This window comes from Ranitomeya variabilis, chromosome 2 (genome assembly GCF_051348905.1).
Source record: "Ranitomeya variabilis isolate aRanVar5 chromosome 2, aRanVar5.hap1, whole genome shotgun sequence".
Classification (NCBI taxonomy): domain Eukaryota; kingdom Metazoa; phylum Chordata; class Amphibia; order Anura; family Dendrobatidae; genus Ranitomeya; species Ranitomeya variabilis.
The window spans coordinates 34444202-34468766 of NC_135233.1; the positions used below are offsets into that span (position 1 = coordinate 34444202).

The 24565-nt window shown below is 44.2% G+C and overlaps 1 protein-coding gene across 4 annotated transcripts in view; it reads left to right on the forward strand.

The window, feature by feature from the left end:
- Positions 1 to 24565, forward strand: part of GPATCH2 (G-patch domain containing 2) — a 164306-nt gene that overhangs the window by 118481 nt on the left and 21260 nt on the right. For 2 of the 4 annotated variants that reach the window (XM_077282256.1, XM_077282257.1), the window contains exon 9: positions 13930 to 14018. The exons of the other annotated variants lie outside the window; for them this stretch is intronic. In XM_077282256.1, coding sequence (XP_077138371.1) covers positions 13930 to 14018 — 89 coding nt within the window. The remainder of the gene's footprint in view (positions 1 to 13929; positions 14019 to 24565) is intronic. 4 annotated transcript variants of the gene reach the window in all.

Sequence of the window (24565 nt, forward strand, 5' to 3'; positions counted from 1 at the left end):
TTGCTACAAAGCAGCAGCATGGGCTAGGGTCTTCCACCCTCTCTGTAAACTTCAATATGAGGTTGAAATCTGATCTCTCAATGATCTGGCAGTCTACCTTGGTTGGAGCAGACCATTACAGTAGAACATTGCCATTGTACAGTGTCCATTCACATGTTTTTTTTTTGTCATACACTGGGCTCTATTTTGAGCTGTCTCTGAGCTAGTAGGGAGAGACTAGCTGCTACGGTGTCTCCCAAACACTTCACACACAGTCAGGGGGGATTCCTGCTCTCCTGTCTCAATGTAGCACGAAGCAGCAGCTGTTTGGAGATATTATATAGTAGTACTGAGCAGTGTAGATGTGAATCCAGCTCAGAGGTGAGATAAACATTTACTAAAAAGCAATAGCATAGGTCTGTGGGTCTCTACCTTTATTTTTAACTCTCCTTCCCCCTCTCCCATCCTTTCTTTCATCTTCATAGGCTTTAATAGACCGTTGTAATCTGATCCCTCAGGGAGATGGCAGTCTGTCTTGTTTCAGGCAGTGAATGATGAGTTCAGGAAGCACCGGGAGGAGTTAATTTGCTTGTGCTGTTAATTTACGCAACATTTGTTTAGATGACAGTGAATATTAGTTTCTACCTCGGATTAGAGACGAGGATAGGAGCCATATTCCAGTTGCTGCATGGAGCCTTTCTAGAAGAGGAGGGGGATGCAGCTGCAGATTGCTGTGTTTATGAGATCGTGCTGTGAGAGGGGAAATATCTGACTGCATCAAACCTAGAAAATCTTTGCTCTACTACAACTGCTCACTCCTGGCGCCCCATGTATTTAGCTGGTGGATTATAAAGGTCGCATCCCCCCAAAATGGGAAGGAAAATGCAAGTTCCAGAAGTGCCTCGTCTACAAGTCCTGGTATATACCGTACCTCCTGATCCACACCGAGCTGCGCATCCTATTCTATCGCCGCACTCGGCCGGGGTGTTGGCCTGATGTTTCAATTCAGAATTTGGATTTGATCAATCCCAACTTGCGCTCAATTATATTCCAGTAAATTTACATAATTCAGCAGATGTTGATATTTTAATGTTTCTGGCATTCGCGTCTTGGACAGCTGTCTGCGAGCTTGGGGAAAAAGCAAACATTTAGAGTTAAATGCTGAACATATGTTTAAATAACTAATTAGAGGGGAGAAGAAAACAATGCATTATCCTTTGTAAGGACAGCAAGCCGCCAATGCCGAGAGATCGGGACGTTCTGCTCAACGCTAACCGTCCGGGGGTCTCTGGAGAAGCGGAGCATTGTAGAAGTATAGCAGGCCAAAACGCAGAGCGATGCAGGCAGATAGGTGTTCTGGGAGGGCACGGCACCACTACACGCGCCACATGGAACACGCGCCACATGGAACACGCACATGTAGCAGAGCGGAATTCCTCATCCGTCCAACTGCAAAAGATCAGTTCTAGGTGAGATATGGGTCCTGAAAATGAAAGTTATTCTTGGTCTAATGAAAAGTTAATCAATTTTCCAACAAGTGGTTATCGCCATCGCTGCTCTTCCCAGTTCTTCCTCCATGGTGTAGCATTCGTGGCCACCCTATACGGCACCGTGAATGAATGGGGGCAGCTGCCCCGAAGAGTGGTCAGCGCACTGCTGTGCAAGGGGTAGTCCCATGTCAGAGAATAAGAATTGTAATATCGCTAGGGTATGCCCACCTCTGAGAACATACCAATCTTCCCAGTTTTTCCTCCTCACAGTGGCGTTTTCGGCCACCCGTTTCGGCACGGGTCTATTGGAATGAATGCGGTCGGCTGCACAGTGTAGTGTCCAGGGCGCGCTGCTGTGCTGAAAAAAACGGTAAAGGTTATTTATCTCTGCTTCAGTGCTATGGCGCCTTTATTCTCAAGTTCCTAGGGGTCCCAGAAGTCGTCATCACCTCAAATGGTCTTATCCGAGCAAAGACAGATTAAAGGGATTATAAGCATTATAACAACAGTGTTATTGGCATTTCGGCGCTATTGTCTTCCCTTGTAAATAAAGTTTTGTACAAAAAAAATTTGCAGGATCTATGTCCGTATTCCTTGGCAGCCAAGCAAGGGGAGTGCAAACTTCCTAGCATCCAAATTCCGGCATCCAGTTTTGCACTGCCCTGGTCCAACTGCCATGAAGTACCATGTGGATCTTTAACCAGGGTTCTGCAAATCTTTAGTAGGGACAGCAATCCCGTCCTAGCGCTGCGGTTGGTGGAGCGTGACCATCTGCATCCTTTATTAAAAAGCACTGCCCATGGTATTGCACATGCCCTAGGTTCCCATGCACTGTGTTTTTCAATAGGAGCTATTGAAAAAGACTTCTCGGGTCATGTGCCCCTCCAGTATCTAATGTCAATACACCTGGTGGTCTAGGGTAGCAAATGGGTCAGTGCCTGGAGACCTAATGGCTCAGTGCCTGGAGACCTAATGGCTCATTGCCTGGAGACCTTATGGCTCAGTGCCTGGAGACCTTATGGCTCAGTGCCTGGAGACTTTATGGCTCAGTGCCTGGAGAACTTATGGCTCAGTGCCTGGAGACCTTATGGCTCAGTGCCTGGAGACCTTATAGCTCAGTGCCTGGAGACCTCATAGCTCAGTGACTGGAGACCTTATGGCTCAGTGCCTGGAGACCTTATAGCTCAGTGCCTGGAGACCTTATGGCTCAGTGCCTGGAGACCTTATGGCTCAGTGCCTGGAGACCTTATGGCTCAGTGCCTGGAGACCTTATGGCTCAGTGCCTGGAGACCTTATGGCTCAGTGCCTGGAGACCTTATAGCTCAGTGCCTGGAGACCTTATGGCTCAGTGCCTGGAGACCTTATGGCTCAGTGCCTGGAGACCTTATAGCTCAGTGCCTGGAGACCTTATAGCTCAGTGCCTGGAGATCTTATGGCTCAGTGCCTGGAGACCTTATGGCTCAGTGCCTGGAGACCTTATGGCTCAGTGCCTGGAGACCTTATGGCTCAGTGCCTGGAGACCTTATAGCTCAGTGCCTGGAGACTTTATGGCTCAGTGCCTGGAGACCTTATGGCTCAGTGCCTGGAGACCTTATAGCTCAGTGCCTGGAGACCTTATGGCTCAGTGCCTGGAGATCTTATGGCTCAGTGCCTGGAGACCTCATAGCTCAGTGCCTGGAGACCTTATGGCTCAGTGCCTGGAGACCTTATAGCTCAGTGCCTGGAGACCTTATGGCTCAGTGCCTGGAGACCTTATGGCTCAGTGCCTGGAGACCTTATGGCTCAGTGCCTGGAGACCTTATGGCTCAGTGCCTGGAGACCTTATGGCTCAGTGCCTGGAGACCTTATGGCTCAGTGCCTGGAGACCTTATGGCTCAGTGCCTGGAGACCTTATGGCTCAGTGCCTGGAGACCTCATAGCTCAGTGCCTGGAGACCTTATGGCTCAGTGCCTGGAGACCTTATAGCTCAGTGCCTGGAGACCTTATGGCTCAGTGCCTGGAGACCTTATGGCTCAGTGCCTGGAGACCTTATGGCTCAGTGCCTGGAGACCTTATGGCTCAGTGCCTGGAGACCTTATGGCTCAGTGCCTGGAGACCTTATAGCTCAGTGCCTGGAGACCTTATGGCTCAGTGCCTGGAGACCTTATGGCTCAGTGCCTGGAGACCTTATAGCTCAGTGCCTGGAGATCTTATGGCTCAGTGCCTGGAGACCTTATGGCTCAGTGCCTGGAGACCTTATGGCTCAGTGCCTGGAGACCTTATAGCTCAGTGCCTGGAGACTTTATGGCTCAGTGCCTGGAGACCTTATGGCTCAGTGCCTGGAGACCTTATGGCTTGGTTTGCACCCATACATCAGTCCAGTTATTACCAAAAGTGTCCCAAGGAATTTGGTGCCCCTGCCATTTTTGGTGCCAACACAAACACCACAATTAAAGCACAGCATTTTTAGTGGGATGTTTTTTTTGTTTTTGTTTGTTTTTTTTCCCTGCAGTCAGATGATGCTTGGAAGATAGCAGGAAATGATTAAACAAAATACATACAGCTGGGTTTTTTGTGGCGGTTTTACTTGTGTTCTGTCTTTTTCTTTTCAAAGTTGCATTATGTACTAGGTTTGCCATAATTTTTTTTTTTTTTTTTTTTTTGCATTTTTCTTTCATAGTCCTGTGTATTTTTTGTTGCACTTTTGGCGCCATAAATCATATGATTCTGGGACGAATACAGAAATCAAATAATAAAACTCTCACTAAAATACAATATCTTGTACTGAAAAATCCTTGGGGGAAAGAAATCTGATGTTTTTATATATTTTTTTCTTTCTTTGGGACAAAATTGCTTAAAAAAAAATTAAAAAAAATTGCGTGACAGCGTATTTCTAGGGTAAAATTGTTACGTTTAGGTTTTTCATTATTGCCTTTCTTGTTTTTTTAGTGTTCTTTTTTATTTAATTTAGCAGGGGATTTGCATCTCTCATTTCTTTGTGCCTTGTTACTTTAACTACTTTCACCCTGAGGTTCTTAATTTCTCCTAAATTTATTTTTTTTATATAGAAGAGCCAGAATAGTTTTTCTCGCGTTCTGCGGCTAATTCTGGATCTTCTCGGTGCTTTTCCTGGGTGGGTGCGATGCTCTGCGCCTCCGCTGGGCTGGATTCAGTAATTATTGGGCAGATTCTTGGCTCTTTGGTGGGACATCGCATGGCACTGGCTCCAGTAACCCTTCTACCTCCCGCTGCCAGTCCGCGGCTGCTATTTTGACACTTGCAGGGCTGCTCCACCGCGGCGCAGCTGATCCCCCTGTCCGGGCTTATATTTTTCTTACTGACAATGAGCGTTCTTGCCAAACGCCAGGGACCATAGTCACATCTGTTTGTTTCCTGAGCCTGTCCAGCTCTGCGAGGAAACACGTCTTGTCCAGAGGGCAGCTTTAACTAGGCTTAATCCTCTGAAAATTCTCTCCATCCAAATGAATAAAGCGGGGCGACAGATTCCTGTTGTCTCCCTCTGAAAAAAAATTATTCCAGTTGACACTGTTTACTCACATCCCTGTCACCATGTCGTCTTAAGCCAAGTTTCCAGGCAAGGTGGCCATCCAGAAACCGAATACAGTACTGTAGTATTTGTAGAAAGAGACTCTTGTTCCTCGGGAACTAAGGGTTAATAGACGAAAATGCTTTATGTTTCCCCGTAGCGCATATAGACACTGCTTCGCCTGAGAATTGTTACTAAGAGCATCAAGAAAATCATTAGAAAATTATCTGTATAATCCAAGGGATTCTCCAGTTTCAGATCATTAATTGGCTGCAGCGCTGATGTGACGACAGCGCTGCAGACAATAACTGACATCGGGAGTAGCAGTGAAGAAGACTCAGCTCTGGACACAGAGACGGTGAGTAACTGCAGCCGGGGGACAGGGGTTTTCCAAAACTAGAAAACCCCTGCTTTTATATCATAGGTATTTTTACTGTGAGCCGCAATGTAAGCTGCTACTTGTGTTATATAGAGGTCACTTCTCTGCAATCATCACAGGCAGGATTACAATGACACGGACCAACTATATGTAGATAACACACAAATCAAAATTAAAGATATCCCAGCTCACCTCCTCCTCTTGTACAATGACTGATAACACCTCTATATACAGTAGATAACAGGATCCACCATTCACAATAAGTGATATCACAGCTCACCTCCTCCTATGACTGATAACACCTCAGTAGATCACACAGGATCCATCATTCACAATAGGTGATGTCACAGCTCACCTCCTCCTCCTGTACAATGACTGATAACACCTCTATATACAGTAGATAACAGGATCCACCATTCACAATAAGTGATATCACAGCTCACCTCCTCCTATGACTGATAACACCTCAGTAGATCACACAGGATCCATCATTCACAATAGGTGATGTCACAGCTCACCTACTCCTCCTGTACAATGACTGATAACACCTCTATATACAGTAGATAACAGGATCCACCATTCACAATAAGTGATATCACAGCTCACCTCCTCCTATGACTGATAACACCTCAGTAGATCACACAGAATCCATCATTCACAATAGGTGATGTCACAGCTCACCTCCTCCTCCTGTACAATGACTGATGACACCTCTATATACAGTAGATAACACAGGATCCACCATTCACATTAAGTGATGTCACAGCTCACCTCCTCCTGTACAATGACTGATGACACCTCTATATACAGTAGATAACACAGGATCCACCATTCACAATAAGTGATGTCACAGCTCACTTCCTCCTCCTGTACAATGACTGATAACACCTCTATATACAGTAGATAACACAGGATCCACCATTCACAATAGGTGATATCACAGCTCACCTTCTCCCCCATCCTGTACATCCGCTGATAACACCTCTATATAAAGCAGATAGTGCAGGGTCTGCCATTTACAATAGATGTCACAGCTCACCTTCTGGAATACTCTATACATGTGTATCTGTAGGCACATGGTGCAATGCCTGATACTACAACCTTATTGTGAATTTCATTAACCTTTATCAGCTCCAGCAGATACAAGAGATCCTGCTTTCTCCTGCCCCCGCCTGCTCTCTGCTGCCTCCACCTGCTCTCCTGCCCCCGCCTTCTTTCTCCTGCCCTGCCTTCTTTCTCCTGCCCCCGCCTTCTTTCTCCTGCCCCGCCTTCTTTCTCCTGCCCCGCCTTCTTTCTCCTGCCCCGCCTTCTTTCTCCTGCCCTGCCTGCTCTCTGCTGCCCCGCCTGCTCTCTGCTGCCCCGCCTGCTCTCTGCTGCCCCGCCTGCTCTCTGCTGCCCCGCCTGCTCTCTGCTGCCCCGCCTGCTTTCTCCTGCCCCGCCTTCTTTCTCCTGCCCCGCCTTCTTTCTCCTGCCCCGCCTTCTTTCTCCTGCCCCGCCTTCTTTCTCCTGCACCCGCCTTCTTTCTCCTGCACCCGCCTTCTTTCTCCTGCCCCCGCCTTCTTTCTCCTGCCCCCGCCTTCTTTCTCCTGCCCCGCCTTCTTTCTCCTGCCCCGCCTGCTCTCTGCTGCCCCGCCTGCTCTCTGCTGCCCCGCCTGCTCTCTGCTGCCCCGCCTGCTCTCTGCTGCTCCGCCTGCTCTCTGCTGCCCCGCCTGCTCTCTGCTGCCCCGCCTGCTTTCTCCTGCCCCGCCTGCTTTCTCCTGCCCCGCCTGCTTTCTCCTGCTTTCTCCTGCCCCGCCTGCTTACTCCTGCCTCCGCCTGCTCTCTGCTGCCCCACCTGCTTTCTCCTGCCCCGCCTGCTTTCTCCTGCCCCGCCTGCTTTCTCCTGCCCCGCCTGCTTTCTCCTGCCCCGCCTGCTTTCTCCTGCCCCGCCTGCTTTCTCCTGCCCCGCCTGCTTTCTCCTGCCCCGCCTGCTTTCTCCTGCCCCGCCTGCTTTCTCCTGCCCCCGCCTGCTTTCTCCTGCCCCGCCTGCTTTCTCCTGCCCCGCCTGCTTTCTCCTGCCCCCTCCTGCTTTCTCCTGCCCCGCCTGCTTACTCCTGCCTCCGCCTGCTCTCTGCTGCCCCACCTGCTCTCTCCTGCCCCCGCCTGCCCTCTGCTGCCCACGCCTGCTCACTGTACAAGTTGCCTTGTTGGCTCTTTGCCATAAATCAGTGGGTTTTGGCTTGCAGTTTGGGCACTCGGTCTCTAAAAGTTTCGCCATCACTGTCCTGTATATTCAATAGCTTATTGTCTGAACACACCACCACTCGTCCAGCGCGGATCACTAGTGTCACCAGCTGAACCCATCATCCATCGGATCAGGCTCCCGAGCTCACCTTCAGCTTCTATTGAGTACAGAAGGGTGACGCATGGCTACAGTCAGTTTTCCTCCTGGACGGGTGATTTTGACACTGGAGCAAAGAACGGATGTGACCTCAGATCACCTATAATCATCGTCTATGGAGAGAAACTAGCCGGTATTGATGGCCGGAAACAATGCGTCCGTGCTGGTGGCTGCCTGTGTTCTGGCTGCCTGTGTTCTGCCCAGTGTCCGGGGACGATGCCCGACTCGGGGACTGTATGTCATAACGCTTAATACGGAGACCCCTTAATTTTTTTCTATCAGTTTGGGCATGAGGTGGTCACAGTGCTGTCGGCCTCCCATCCTACAAATCACATTGATTGCATGCGTTTATCAACTATAATGTTAAAAACTCCATCACTTTTCTGGAGTAATTTCTTCCTTTTTTAGTTTAGTATTTTCACCTTATTCTCTACACTTTGTCCCACTCTTTTTTTTTTTTTTTCTTTTTTTTTTGTCGTTTCGGCAGTTTTGCTTATCAGGATGCTTTAGACGGATTCATGAAATGCGACTTTCACCAAATGTTACATTTATTTGGGCGTCTCTCACTCCAGTCCCTTGCCTGGAATAATGTTTCTGGAGGAGTTTTCAATTTGGTGAATTTTGTAGACTTTTGAAGAAGGATATGTGACTTTTGCTATTAAAAAGTTTCAAAAACTGGCAAACATTTTAGTTTTATTTTGCTCTTAAGTTCCTGAACTGCGTGCACCATTTTGAAGAATTTGGTTCTAGAAATGTCAGCGAATACCACAAGACAAAAAAAAGCACAGAAATGAAGTGACTTAAATAAATCGCAAATAATGAATCATATTTTCTAATCGCCCCATATTACAGGAAAAGTTCTTCCAGACTCCACATGCGGCAGTCACAGTAGTTCCATGGATCAACGCCCCATCACATTTTCAGGAAAGGCAACCAAGCCCTTCTCATACTTTTTTTTTAGTGAATCAACTATTACAACATCATGTGGTTGAGAGTTTCATAGTCTCATTGCTCTTATACCAAAGAATCCATCATCTAACTGTCCTTACAGTAAAGAATCTATATTCTTACAGTATGAAGCCAGTCTCACTGGTTTTACAGTAACAAATCCATAGTCTCACTGCTCTTACAGTAAAGAATCCATAGTCTCACTGCTCTTACAGTAAAGAATCCATAGTCTCACTGCTCTTACAGTAAAGAATCCATAGTCTCACTGCTCTTCTAGTAAAGAATCCATAATATCACTGCTCTTGTACTAAAGAATCCATCATCTAACTGCCCTTACCGTAAAGAATCTATATTCTTACAGTATGAAGCCAGTCTCACTTCTTTTACAATTAATAATCTGTATTCTTACAGTATGAAGCCAGTGTCACTGCTTTTACAGTAACGAATCCATAGTCTCACTGCTCTTCTAGTAAAGAATCCATAGTCTCACTGCCCTTACAGTAAAGAATCCATATTCATACAGTATGATGCCAGTCTCACTGCTTTTACAGTAAAGAATCCATATTCTCTCTGCTGTTTCACTAAATAATTAATATTCTCAGTGCTGTTTCACTAAATAATTCATATTCTTCAGTAAATAATCCAATCTTCCTTCTCTTTCAGTAAAAACGAAAACCTAGTTTCATTGCTCTTACAGTAAAGAATCCCCATCTGTGATTATGATTGAACCTTCTTTCCTCAGGACCTTAGATTTGTTAGCACGGTGTAATACTTAATTTCACCTCTGGGAGTGCTGCAGGGAAATGAAAGCCTTGAATATTCCCGCTAATCACTGAAGGTCCTGATAGGAGGACACTTTGGGATCATCTTATTGCCAAGGGACCCTACCAATCAATAGGGAATTTCAAAATGAGCAGCCAAAAAGCGAAGCGCCTCTTTATCCCCGTTGAATACAAATAAATAAGCTCTCATATTTCTACAGACCCGTATTCAGAAGCGACAAGCGCCTGCGCTCACTTTTGGCTCTCGATCAAAGTGTCCCGCTATGCAAAGACAAATGGCCAATTTGTGACGAGGGGCCCGAGGCCGCCTCTCAGACATACAGTACATTGATTTTAAATTAAAAAGTAACTGCGATGTTCTACATGAGGGGTGACAAGAGTAACAAAGTGGTCCTCACTTAATGTTATTACAAACAACTCCAGCAGACGAGCCTCCAGGAATCTCGGTCTGAGTGCTATAATCTGACTGATCAATAATCTAGATATCTCAATGCAACCTAGCAGATAATCAATGCTTGCTAGAATTACTCAGCCGAGGAGAGCGCTCACTCTGGTAAGGCAGGTCCTGGAGTTCAGTTGGCCCAGGTTTATATATATATATATATATATATATATATATATATATATATATATATATATATATATTTAATGCCGTTTCATGATGATGATGCTGCTCTGACATACAGGGGAAAAAATAGCAAAAGATACATGCAGCGACCCACGCAGATGTTAACGAAACGTAACCAGCTTCTCCACCGTGGTATGTTTTGGGAAAAATCTAATAAGGCAACAAGGAGGGGATTGGTTTGACTTGTCTGTTGGCAAATTGGATTATCCTCTACCTGTCAACATAGTCCCAATCTGAACAGATAAATTCTGTTTGACAGTCTGGTTAATTGGGATTACTCCGTCGAACAACCACAGCTTATTTAAACTCCTTCCTTCAATCAACTGTGTCCATATACATGTCCTAGTGGCAAAACAAATAAAAGATTATAGGGTATTCCCATTTTCGACATGTCTGATATCTGGGATGAGTGTCCTTCTCCTGGATCGGTGAAGAAGCCGCCACTTCCAGGCAAGGAGATAGAATAGAGAGGTGACCGTATACTTGCACGCCTCGCTCTGATCACGCTTGTTTGTTTCCGTATCCCCCATAGAAGTAAATGAGACAGAAAGATCTGTTCACATCTGCGCTCATCTAAACGTTAATTTTGCCCCTGGTTGCCTCATTAGGTGGGCTACCCTTATTATTGCCGCCCCGAAGTGGTAATTGCATGTATCAGACATTCATGATATCTTGGCAACAACATCCCTTTAATATTTACCCCATTAATGACCCAGGACATACATTGTCAGCTCTGAGGGCTGTATGGTGCTCTTCCATGGTTAAGGGGCTTCTTAAAAGATTACCCTTTAATGGGTTATTTCCAAAACCACAATTTATTCCCTTTCCATTGGGTAAGTGGATGATTTTCTGATCTCTGGAGGGCGGTGGGTGCGATTCCTGGAGTCCTCCATTGATCTTGAGATTGGAACGCGGGAACCCTGAGAATAATAGATAGAGGATAGAGCAGTTGTGCACATGCTCGACCTCCACTTCCTTCACTGTTAATGGGACTGGTGAAAAAATGAACGGAGTAGAGGTCGGGCATGTGCACCTATTCTCCATCCAGACATAGAGCCTGGTTCTTGGGGTTCCTTAGTCCTAATCTTGGAAATTACCTTCAACATAAATTGTAGAAAAGGGAAATTAGCCATGCAACAACCCATGCAATAAAGTTTTTGGAGTTGTCCGGTATAAAGAATCCATTTTCACACTCCCTGTTAGGAAATCCAGTTAATAGAGGGGGTTGATATGTTTGCTAGAGTGAAGAGCTGAAAGTGTGTGTCTCTTTGGAAGACCCACCAACACATTAGCTGGACAGGCCATTAAATGCAATGATAACTATGTAATACAAGCATTCTCCTGCGGGGGCACTGTGGGGAAACAGATCACTTGCTGACAGATTCCCAGAACAGATCACAGCTGATCTTAAGATGCGCCAGCGGTGGGACATCTTGTAGTCTGTTTTGGGGACTTTCCCTTTTTTTTTTTTTTTAATGAGAAAAAAATTTTTTGGCAAAAAAGGAGAAGGCCATAAACATGGAAATTGATTAACAGATCAGATTAAAAAAAAAATGACAACATTGATGCCCATCTTTTCAGTCCATTTCCATGTTGTGAGTGTATGTATCTTTTTTTTAGACTGTCTGAGGCCAGAGCATGAAAAAATGAAGACCTTTTGGACTTTTTCACTTCTCGTGTGATCGCTATTGAGCGGGCCGGATGCGTTGCTCTGGCCTCAGATCAGCCGGCATTGCTCTCAGTTTTCTTAACGGGATGTATTGTTCTATTTAAGACAATAAAATCAGAAATTGGGTGGAAGAAATGACTATAAAATAATGTGGTGTCCTTAAAATAATTAACATTTCAGCATGCGCCCCTGGGTGAAGGGTAAGTAACATGAAGCTCCCGTGTGCCAGCTTTTTCCAGACTAACAGAACATCATTAAAAAAAAAAGAGATCAGACACCGAGCTCTCAGAATGTATAATATCGTCAATGAGTATCCGGGGAAAAATGGATATTTTAAGAGAAAACTCAAATGTTTTCAATTGGAAAGGTCACTGTTTTTTTATTTTTTTGTTTTCTTTTCAAAACTCCCTATAGTGGACTTTTTAATATCCCCCAATCATGGGTTGATCTTGAGGGCTCCTCCTGCTGAAACCCCTTGTGATTACCTATCTTTGGCAGGGAAACCCCCAGTCCCTTCATTTTTGTGGAGGGGGTTAGAGCGGGCTTAGAGTCCTCCAGTAGTGAGGTTTATCCTTTTAAAAAGACATTGATAAAACTTATTAATAAAGCTATCTGGAATCTAGGTGTATTTTGGTAAAACTATTTTACTGCGCAGGATGTTAGAATTTGCTGCTTTTTCTAGCTCTTTTGACATATTTGCACCTTTTTTGTGTTTTGTGTAGAATATTGCACAACCTTTTCAATAATCTTTTAAGATGTAACCCATTCATCTTCAACTGTGCAAAAAAATATATATAAATATGTGTTTAACTCTAGCAGGGTACTAGAGTACATTTGGCCAAAATTTAGCAACATTTCGAAAAGTCTGAGATGGTGAATTGGCAAAAACATTGGATCATTAACCCCTTAGATTACAATGACACACATGTACATCAGTGCTGAAGAGCTGAACTCCCTCCACAAAGGGGATATGCCAGCTAAGTTACACAGCCAGCATCTGTGTCTAACTGCAGCGGCCAGAGCTGATCTCTGATTGCTGCTTTCAACCATTTACATGCTGCTGTCAACCATTTACTTGCTGCTTTCAACCTCTCATGTAATGGTTGCAGGTCACAACACAATTGTGGCCACCGATGGGTTACAATAGCAGTCAGGGTCCTTCTGTAGGTCCCCATTGATGCAATCTTGGACACCGATGTACTGCTATACCACAGTATTGCAGCGTATAGCATTAGTGATAGGACGTCTGCAGGTCCATGTCTCCTAAGGATACTAAAAAAATAAAGCAAAAAATGTACAAAGCATAAAAGTAGCAGACCCCCTCCCCACCAATCATACATGTATCACTCATCCAGCAGATAAGTACACATAGCGTTGGTGAAATATTCCCATAACTTACGGCCGCAGTACACGGACATACGGGCTCTAGAATCGGGCATCTCTGAATTTCAGAGGCCCATGGACCTCTATGGTTTCCCCATTAAAACCTTGTGCATGACCCTCAAAACTGGGACCCCCCCTTAAAAACGTAGTTGTCATTTACAGCCTTTGAAATATTTTCATCGCACCTTAAAAAAAGAAAAAATCTGGGTGATGGAGTGCGGTGCTTATAGCAATTAGCCATAATTGTGTTTTATATTGCTTACCATAGAAAATGATTTTCTTTTTGCATATTACCTTTTAAAATAAATGGCTCCGAGCATTTCCTGTAATAAACGTTGCGCTGACAGGAGGGCATTAGTAACCAATTGATAACCCAGAAACAGTATTGTGATCCCTGCCTACAATTAATCTGGGCTATTTACCTGTCACCAACCTCAAGCTTTGATTTTTTTTATTTTTATTTTTTTTTTTTATTTTATTATTTTTTTCCTCATGGAGGTAGGAAGATTGCCAGATCTTAAAATTAAAAAGCATTCCTCTTATATTATTCATTCCCATCAGAATTTATGGCGGTGGGTTTATACGCTGAGCACTTGTCAACAAACATAATTATGTTTCGATATAAACAAGATTGGTGGCGGCATTACGCGGCCCATCTTCGCCGAGAAGCTCCTGACTTAAGCCCGGATTATATAGGACATATATCTGGTTGGCATTTTTTTTTTCTACTCTTTGTTAACAGTTTTGTTTGTTAATTACTTTCAGACAAACGAGTGTCCATTTAGGATCCTTGTTTATGGGAGACATCAAACGGAGAAGAAAGGCCGCCCCGCTCCCGGGACCCACAGCGTCTGGTGAGGCATTGGTGTGGTCATTGATGTGTTAAAGTAGAGCGTCACATGCTATTTTCATACAGGTTATTAGGTCTTTTACTTGACTTATATTTCCTGTTCTTTAAGGAAAACTTTCATCAGCTTCATTGTCAATTTAAATGTAATTACAATGACTGATAGCACCTCTATATACAGTAGATAACACAGGATCCACTATTCACAATAGACGGTGTCACAGCTCACCTCCTCCTCCTCCTGTACAATGGCTGATAACACCTCTATATACAGTAGATAACACAGGATCCACCATTCACAATAGGTGATGTCACAGCTCACCTCCTCCTCCTGTACAATGACTGATAACCCCTCTATATACAGTAGATAACACAGGATTCACCATTCACAATAGGTGATATCACAGCTCACCTCCTCCTCCTGTACAATGACTGATAACACCTCTATATACAGTAGATACACAGGATCCACCATTCACAATAGGTGATATCACAGCTCACCTCCTCCTCCTGTACAATGACTGATAACACCTCTATATACAGTAGATACACAGGATCCACCATTCACAATAGGTGATATCACAGCTCACCTCCTCCTCCTGTACAATGACTGATAACACCTCTATATACAGTAGATAACACAGGATCCACCATTGACAATAGGTGATGTCACAGCTCCCCTCCCCCTCCTGTACAATGACTGATGATACCTCTATATACAGTAAATAACACAGGATCCACCATTCACAATAGGTGATGTCACAGCTCACCTCCTCCTCTTTTACAATGACTGATAACACCTCTATATACAGTAGATAACACAGGATCCACCATTCACAATAGGTGATATCACAGCTCACCTCCTCCTCCTGTACAATGACCGATAACACCTCTATATACAGTAGATAACACAGAATCCACCATTCACAATAGGTGATGTCACATCTCACCTCCTCCTGTACAATGACTGATAACACCTCTATATACAGTAGATAACAGTACCCATCATTCACAATAGGGAATGTCAGAGAATCGATCATCCACCATATGTGATATCACAACTCACCTCCTCCTCCTCCTGTCACGCACAATGATTCTTGCCCAGACTAGAGCATGCTCAGGTAATGCTTCTGTGCCGACAAGCAGGGTCAGTCTGTTGCTGCTAATGTCCATGAACCCTGCAGGAGATAGGAGTCTGATATTAGGCCTAGTGGCCGGTGTGAAAATTGCAAGTTTTTTATTTTATATAGATTTACAAAAATTAAGAAAAAAAGAATGTAACTAATGCTTTTAACATAAAGACTTGAACACTTTACTGCTCCTCCCACGTGTGATGTGTATAGAGAGACATTCTAGTAATCTGACATTTTATAAACCAGAAAGTTTGATAATTCATCTCTGGCCGATGTAATGTGACCGGTCAGGGGCCGAGGACTGAGCCCAAAGATCCAGCAGGGAGATCTGAGCAGAACACTCTGCGGAATGTTGTATGGACGCGGCATTAATCCGGTCCTCTGTTGTTCCTCCTGGAAATGTTTGATTAAAATTTACCATCCCCCCTTGACGATATTGTGGACATTGACTTTAAAGAGGTGGTCATCACAGAGGGGGTCTTCAGCTCAGGACCCCTGTCTATGAGGGCATTGCTTCTACTCCTCGGCTGGGCTACATGACTGTCATTTCTGGCTTTCCGAGCTTTCCACCCATGTGCCAACCGCGGAGGCTGATCGGGCACATCCTGCTTCCAAGCGCGGCCCCTTCTGACACACCGCTCTCTGGCGTGCTACGCCGATACTTAAGATAATTAAATAGATGACTTAATTAGAATCCAGAAGTGTTGGACAACCAATTTTCATTTTTTCTTCTTCTTCGCCCTATCTACCCGTTACACAGCCTTCACTCCGTCATCTTCTCTTTTATTAATGTTTTCCCAAACCAGGACACAGGAGAGGATAGTGAAAGTCTCCCCCTACGGGAATGAGACCCTCTAAGTGGTGCACCACTAAATGGGATCGAAAAACGAGACCGAAAAAACATTAATTGCAGAAACGTCACAGCTGCAGTGTCTGCTCATTACTGATCACCCCCAACCTCTGCCCCTCGTCCTCCATGCCGCACAGAAGATCACGGAGAAATCAGGTGATCGGGGCTGATCTCTTCTATCTGACAGTCTGTAAACATTGATGATGCTGCTACTATATAACATGCAGGAGGGAAGATGTCCGATAAAGTGCGTCTCCAGCAGCATGTAATGTATGTACACAGTGACTGCACCAGCAGAATAGTGAGTGCAGCTCTGGAGGATAACACAGGATGTAACTCAGGATCAGTAATGTAATGTATGTACACAGTGACTGCACCAGCAGAATAGTGAGTGCAGCTCTGGAGTATAATACAGGATGTAACTCAGGATCAGTAATGTAATGTATATACACAGTGACTGCACCAGCAGAATAGTGAGTGCAGCTCTGGAGGATAACACAGGATGTAACTCAGGATCAGTAATGTAATGTATGTACACAGTGACTGCACCAGCAGAATAGTGAGTGCAGCTCTGGAGTATAATACAGGATGTAACTCAGGATCAGTAATGTAATGTATGTACACAGTGACTGCACCAGCAGAATAGTGAGTGCAGCTCTGGGGTATAATACAGGAGGTAACTCAGGATCAGTAATGTAATGTATGTACACAGTGACTGCACCAGCAGAATAGTGAGTGCAGCTCTGGAGTATAATACAGGATGTAACTCAGGATCAGTAATGTAATGTATGTACACAGTGACTGCACCAGCAGAATAGTGAGTGCAGCTCTGGAGTATAATACAGGATGTAACTCAGGATCAGTAATGTAATGTATATACACAGTGACTGCACCAGCAGAATAGTGAGTGCAGCTCTGGAGGATAACACAGGATGTAACTCAGGATCAGTAATGTAATGTATGTACACAGTGACTGCACCAGCAGAATAGTGAGTGCAGCTCTGGAGTATAATACAGGATGTAACTCAGGATCAGTAATGTAATGTATGTACACAGTGACTGCACCAGCAGAATAGTGAGTGCAGCTCTGGAGGATAACACAGGATGTAACTCAGGATCAGTAATGTAATGTATGTACACAGTGACTGCACCAGCAGAATAGTGAGTGCAGCTCTGGGGTATAATACAGGATGTAACTCAGGATCAGTAATGTAATGTATGTACACAGTGACTGCACCAGCAGAATAGTGAGTGCAGCTCTGGAGGATAACACAGGATGTAACTCAGGATCAGTAATGTAATGTATGTACACAGTGACTGCACCAGCAGAATAGTGAGTGCAGCTCTGGGGTATAATACAGGATGTAACTCAGGATCAGTAATGTAATGTATGTACACAGTGACTGCACCAGCAGAATAGTGAGTGCAGCTCTGGAGGATAACACAGGATGTAACTCAGGATCAGTAATGTAATGTATGTACACAGTGACTGCACCAGCAGAATAGTGAGTGCAGCTCTGGGGTATAATACAGGAGGTAACTCAGGATCAGTAATGTAATGTATGTACACAGTGACTGCACCAGCAGAATAGTGAGTGCAGCTCTGGAGGATAACACAGGATGTAACTCAAGATCAGTAATGTATGTACACAGTGACTGCACCAGCAGAATAGTGAGTGCAGCTCTGGAGGATAATACAGGATGTAACTCAGGATCAGTAATGTAATGTATGTACACAGTGACTGCACCAGCAGAATAGTGAATGCAGCTCTGGGGTATAATACAGGATGTAACTCAGGATCAGTAATGTAATGTATGTACACAGTGACTGCACCAGCAGAATAGTGAGTGCAGCTCTGGAGTATAGTACAGGATGTAACTCAGGATCAGTAATGTAATGTATGTACACAGTGACTGCACCAGCAGAATAGTGAGTGCAGCTCTGGAGTATAATACAGGATGTAACTCAGGATCAGTAATGTAATGTATGTACACAGTGACTGCACCAGCAGAATAGTGAGTGCAGCTCTGGAGTATAATACAGGATGTAACTCAGGATCAGTAATGTAATGTATGTACACAGTGACTGCACCAGCAGAATAGCGAGTGCAGCTCTGGAGTATAATACAGGATGTAACTCAGGATCAGTAATGTATGTTCACAGTGACTGCACCAGCAGAATAGTGAGTGCAGCTCTGGAGTATAATACAGGATGTAACTCAGGATCAGTAATGTAATGTATGTACACAGTGACTGCACCAGCAGAATAGTGAGTGCAGCTCTGGAGTATAATACAGGATGTAACTCAGGATCAGTAATGTAATGTATGTACACAGTGACTGCACCAGCAGAATAGTGAGTGCAGCTCTGGAGTATAATACAGGATGTAACTCAGGATCAGTAATGTATGTTCACAGTGACTGCACCAGCAGAATAGTGAGTGCGGCTCTGGAGTATAATACAGGATGTAACTCAGGATCAGTAATGTATGTACACAGTGACTGCACCAGCAGAATAGTGAGTACAGCTCTGGAGTATAATACAGGATGTAACTCAGGATCAGCAATGTAATGTATGTACACAGTGACTGCACCAGCAGAATAGTGAGTGCAGCTCTTGAGTATAATACAGGATGTAACTCAGGATCAGTAATGTAATGTATGTAGACAGTGACTGCACCAGCAGAATAGTGAGTGCAGCTCTGGAGTATAATACAGGATGTAACTCCGGGTCAGTAATGTAATGTATGTACACAGTGACTGCACCAGCAGAATAGTGAGTGCAGCTCTGGAGTATAATACAGGATGTAACTCAGGATCAGTAATGTAATGTATGTACACAGTGACTGCACCAGCAGAATAGTGAGTGCAGCTCTTGGGTATAATACAGGATGTAACTCAGGATCAGTAATGTAATGTATGTACACAGTGACTGCACCAGCAGAATAGTGAGTGCAGCTCTGGGGTATAATACAGAATGTAACTCAGGATTGGTGATGTAATGTATGTACACAGTGACTGCACCAGCAGAATAGTGAGTGCAGCTCTTGGGTATAATACAGGATGTAACTCAGGATCAGTAATGTAATGTATGTACACAGTGACTGCACCAGCAGAATAGTGAGAGCAGCTCTGGGGTATAATACAGGATGTAACTCGGGATCAGTAATGTAATGTATGTACACAGTGACTGCACCAGCAGAATAGCGAGTGGAGCTCTGGAGTATAATGCAGGATGTAACTCAGGATCAGTAATGAATGTACACAGTGACTGCACCAGCAGAATACTGAGTGCAGCTCTGGGGAATAACACAGGATGTAACTCAGGATCAGTACAGGATCAGTAATATAATGTATTTACACAGTGACTGCACCAGCAGAATAGCGAGTGCAGCTCTGGAGTATAATGCAGGATGTAACTCAGGATCAATAATGTAATGTATGTACACAGTGACTGCACCAGCAGAATAGTGAGTGCAGCTGTGGGGTATAATACAGAATGTAACTCCGGATCGGTGATGTAATGTATGTACACAGTGACTGCAGCAGCAGAATAGTGAGTGCAGCTCTGGGGTATAATACAGGATGTAACTCAGGATCAGTAATGTAATGTATGTACACAGTGACTGCAGCAGCAGAATAGTGAGTGCAGCTCTGGGGTATAATACAGGATGTAACTCAGGATCAGTAATGTAATGTATGTACACAGTGACTGCAGCAGCAGAATAGTGAGTGCAGCTCTGGAGTATAATACAGGATGTAACTCAGGATCAGTAATGTAATGTATGTACACAGTGACTGCACCAGCAGAATAGTGAGTGCAGCTCTGAATATAATACAGGATGTAACTCAGGATCGGTGATGTTATGTATGTACACAGTGACTGCACCAGCAGAAAAGTGAGTGCAGCTCTGGAGCATAATACAGGAGGTAACTCAGGATCAGTAATGTAATGAATGTACACAGTGACTGCACCAGCAGAATAGTGAGTGCAGCTCTGGAGGATAACACAGGATGTAACTCATCATCAGTAATGTATGTGCACAGTGACTGCACCAGCAGAATAGTGAGTACAGCTCTGGAGTATAATACAGGATGTAACTCAGGATCAGTAATGTAATGTATGTACACAGTGACTGCACCAGCAGAATAGTGAGTGCAGTTCTGGAGTATAATACAGGATGTAACTCAGGATCAGTAATGTAATGTATGTACACAGTGACTGCACCAGCAGAATAGTGAGTGCAGCTCTGGGGTATAATACAGAATGTAACTCAGGATTGGTGAAGTAATGTATGTACACAGTGACTGCACCAGCAGAATAGTGAGAGCAGCTCTGGGGTATAATACAGGATGTAACTCAGGATCAGTAATGTAATGTATGTACACAGTGACTGCAGCAGCAGAATAGTGAGTGCAGCTCTGGAGTATAATACAGGATGTAACTCAGGATCAGTAATGTAATGTATGTACACAGTGACTGCACCAGCAGAATAGTGAGTGCAGCTCTGAATATAATACAGGATGTAACTCAGGATCGGTGATGTTATGTATGTACACAGTGACTGCACCAGCAGAATAGTGAGTGCAGCTCTGGAGTATAATACAGGATGTAACTCAGGATCAGTAATGTAATGTATGTACACAGTGACTGCACCAGCAGAATAGTGAGTGTAGCTCTGAATATAATACAGGATGTAACTCAGGATCGGTGATGTTATGTATGTACACAGTGACTGCAGCAGCAGAATAGTGAGTGCAGCTCTGGAGTATAATACAGGATGTAACTCAGGATCAGTAATGTAATGTATGTACACAGTGACTGCACCAGCAGAATAGTGAGTGCAGCTCTGAATATAATACAGGATGTAACTCCGGATCAGTGATGTAATGTATGTACACAGTGACTGCACCAGCAGAATAGTGAGTGCAGCTCTGGAGTATAATACAGGAGGTAACTCAGGATCAGTAATGTAATGAATGTACACAGTGACTGCACCAGCAGAATAGTGAGTGCAGCTCTGGGGTATAATACAGAATGTAACTCAGGATCAGTAATGTAATGTATGTACACAGTGACTGCACCAGCAGAATAATGAGTGCAGCTCTGGAGTATAATACAGGATGTAACTCAGGATCAGTAATGTATGTACACAGTGACTGCACCAGCAGAATAGTGAGTGCAGCTCTGGAGTATAATACAGGATGTAACTCAGGATCAGTAATGTAATGTATGTACACAATGACTGCACCAGCAGAATAGTGAGTGCAGCTCTGTCGTATAATACAGGATGTAACTCAGGATCAGTAATGTAATGTATGTACACAGTGACTGCACCAGCAGAATAGTGAGTGCAGCTCTGGGGTATAATACAGAATGTAACTCAGGATCAGTAATGTAATGTATGTACACAGTGACTGCACCAGCAGAATAGTGAGTGCAGCTCTGGGGTATAATATAGGATGTAACTCAGGATCAGTAATGTAATGTATGTACACAGTGACTGCACCAGCAGAATAGTGAGTGCAGCTCTGGGGTATAATACAGAATGTAACTCAGGATCAGTAATGTAATGTATGTACACAGTGACTGCACCAGCAGAATAGTGAGTGCAGCTCTGGGGTATAATATAGGATGTAACTCAGGATCAGTAATGTAATGTATGTACACAGTGACTGCACCAGCAGAATAGTGAGTGCAGCTCTGAATATAATACAGGATGTAACTCCGGATCAGTGATGTAATGTATGTACACAGTGACTGCACCAGCAGAATAGTGAGTGCAGCTCTGGAGTATAATACAGGAGGTAACTCAGGATCAGTAATGTAATGAATGTACACAGTGACTGCACCAGCAGAATAGTGAGTGCAGCTCTGGGGTATAATACAGAATGTAACTCAGGATCAGTAATGTAATGTATGTACACAGTGACTGCACCAGCAGAATAGTGAGTGCAGCTCTGGGGTATAATATAGGATGTAACTCAGGATCAGTAATGTAATGTATGTACACAGTGACTGCACCAGCAGAATAGTGAGTGCAGCTCTGAATATAATACAGGATGTAACTCCGGATCAGTGATGTAATGTATGTACACAGTGACTGCACCAGCAGAATAGTGAGTGCAGCTCTGGAGTATAATACAGGAGGTAACTCAGGATCAGTAATGTAATGAATGTACACAGTGACTGCACCAGCAGAATAGTGAGTGCAGCTCTGGGGTATAATACAGAATGTAACTCAGGATCAGTAATGTAATGTATGTACACAGTGACTGCACCAGCAGAATAATGAGTGCAGCTCTGGAGTATAATACAGGATGTAACTCAGGATCAGTAATGTATGTACACAGTGACTGCACCAGCAGAATAGTGAGTGCAGCTCTGGAGTATAATACAGGATGTAAGTCAGGATCAGTAATGTAATGTATGTACACAATGACTGCACCAGCAGAATAGTGAGTGCAGCTCTGTCGTATAATACAGGATGTAACTCAGGATCAGTAATGTAATGTATGTACACAGTGACTGCACCAGCAGAATAGTGAGTGCAGCTCTGGGGTATAATACAGAATGTAACTCAGGATCAGTAATGTAATGTATGTACACAGTGACTGCACCAGCAGAATAGTGAGTGCAGCTCTGGGGTATAATACAGGATCAGTAATGTAATGTATGTACACAGTGATTGCACCAGCAGAATAGTGAGTGCAGCTCCGGGGTATAATACAGGATGTAACTCCGGATCAGACTGAGTTGAGTAACCTTAGGAAGGGTTAGAATTAGTGATGAGCGAGTGTACTCGTTGCTCGGGTGACCTCTGAGTATTTATGACTGCTTGGCGATTTAGTTTTCATTGCGGCAGCTGAATGATTTACAGCTATTAGCCAGCTTGATTACATGTGAGGATTCCCTAGCAATCAGGCAACCCCCACATGTACTCAGGCTGGCTAGTAGCTGTAAATCATTCAGCTGCCGCAATGAAAACTAAATCTCTGAGCAGTCACAAATACTCGGAGGTCACCCGAGCAACGAGTACACTCGCTCATCAGTAGTTAGAATCCCTCCATGATGAGCCATGTGTCGTACTCTAGTTGTGTTGCCTGGCCGGTGTTGTACTTGGGGGAGGGTTAAGTACATTTATAAAATGTTATTAGCTGCATTTCATAGACGCTGATGCCATTTGTGTTTTTCTGCCATAAATCTCATTTTGGGGATTGAGTTGAGTAGAAATGATAGTGATTAGGATGCTGTGACATCTCCTTCCATAGAAGATAATGACGAGGTGCATAGTACGGCGTCCTGGAGCCGCTGGATGGGTAAAACACTTAATCTACTCCCAAATAACACGTCTTATTAAGATGCCGCCGTCCCAGCGCACGAGGCGGATTTAATACCCTCCTTACCTCGATGTTAAATTCTGCCTGTCACCGGGCTGTAATAGAGGTTTAAGGTCTTTCGTTCCCCGTTGGAGGCTCTTTCCTGAGCGCGGGGCGCCGGCCTCCCGGTTAATCACTCGCTCCCTCGTCCTTTACATGTTTTGTTTACAGTGCAGTTTTGAGACGTTCGTATGAAGTAATATCGTCCCCTGAAGATGTGAGGATGTTGTGCAAGGTCACACCCGCGGTACCCAATATCAGGCTTCAAGGGGTAACTCTGTAATACCGCCGTACCGTCAGTAATAGTGGCACAAAGCGTGACGTCCATAATGTGAAGATCAATAAAGGGGTATTCCCATCCCTAAGATCTCTATCCCAATATATAACAGGTGTAATAATAATAATATTAGCAAATACATCCTATTAGAAATGTAGTATAGTTCTACTGATTGGCTATGTCTCTTTCCTCATGTGCAGGCATTGCAGGACTATAGGTATCCATGGTTACGACCACTGATGAAGTGACAGCTAGTTGCTAGTGGTCGTAACCATGGATACAAATCATGCATCAGAAGAACTAAGGTTCTCACTTTTGAAGCTTCGGACTTTCTGGGGTTTTGTCATCAGAATTGTTCATTTTATGAATGAATAATGTAAATTTTGTGGATATTTCATAGAAATAAGTTGGATTTTCTTACAAACAAGATGGGTTTTTTTGCATCTGATTTCATATTCTCTCTTTTAATACATCCCTATGAAAGTCGCTGATTACTTTGAGCCCAGAAATTGAGATAATTAGATATTATAGGCGTTTTTTCTGACCTGCACCTGAACTCGGCAGTGCCAGTGGTGCCGCCTGTGCTGTGGGTAAGGAAGTTCTGTTCTTCCACATCTTGGGGAAACCAGCAGCAAGTGTTTCATTTCCCTGCAGTGCCCCCGCAGGGCAGATGAGGCATTACACGCTGCTCACCATCACCGCTGGACTTTCCACACAGCAGCGCAGATTTAACCCATTCATTTCTGCATTACCTGCACTTTTAAACACTTATGTCTATAATTCACCACGTAATACCGTATATCTTTTGCCCCATCTACCACCAGCAGACAGTTTTTGCCAGATTTTTCATGCTAATTTCTCCATTGTGATAACTTGGCTTAATTTGTAGCCTACTCCAAAAGAGATGAAGCATAG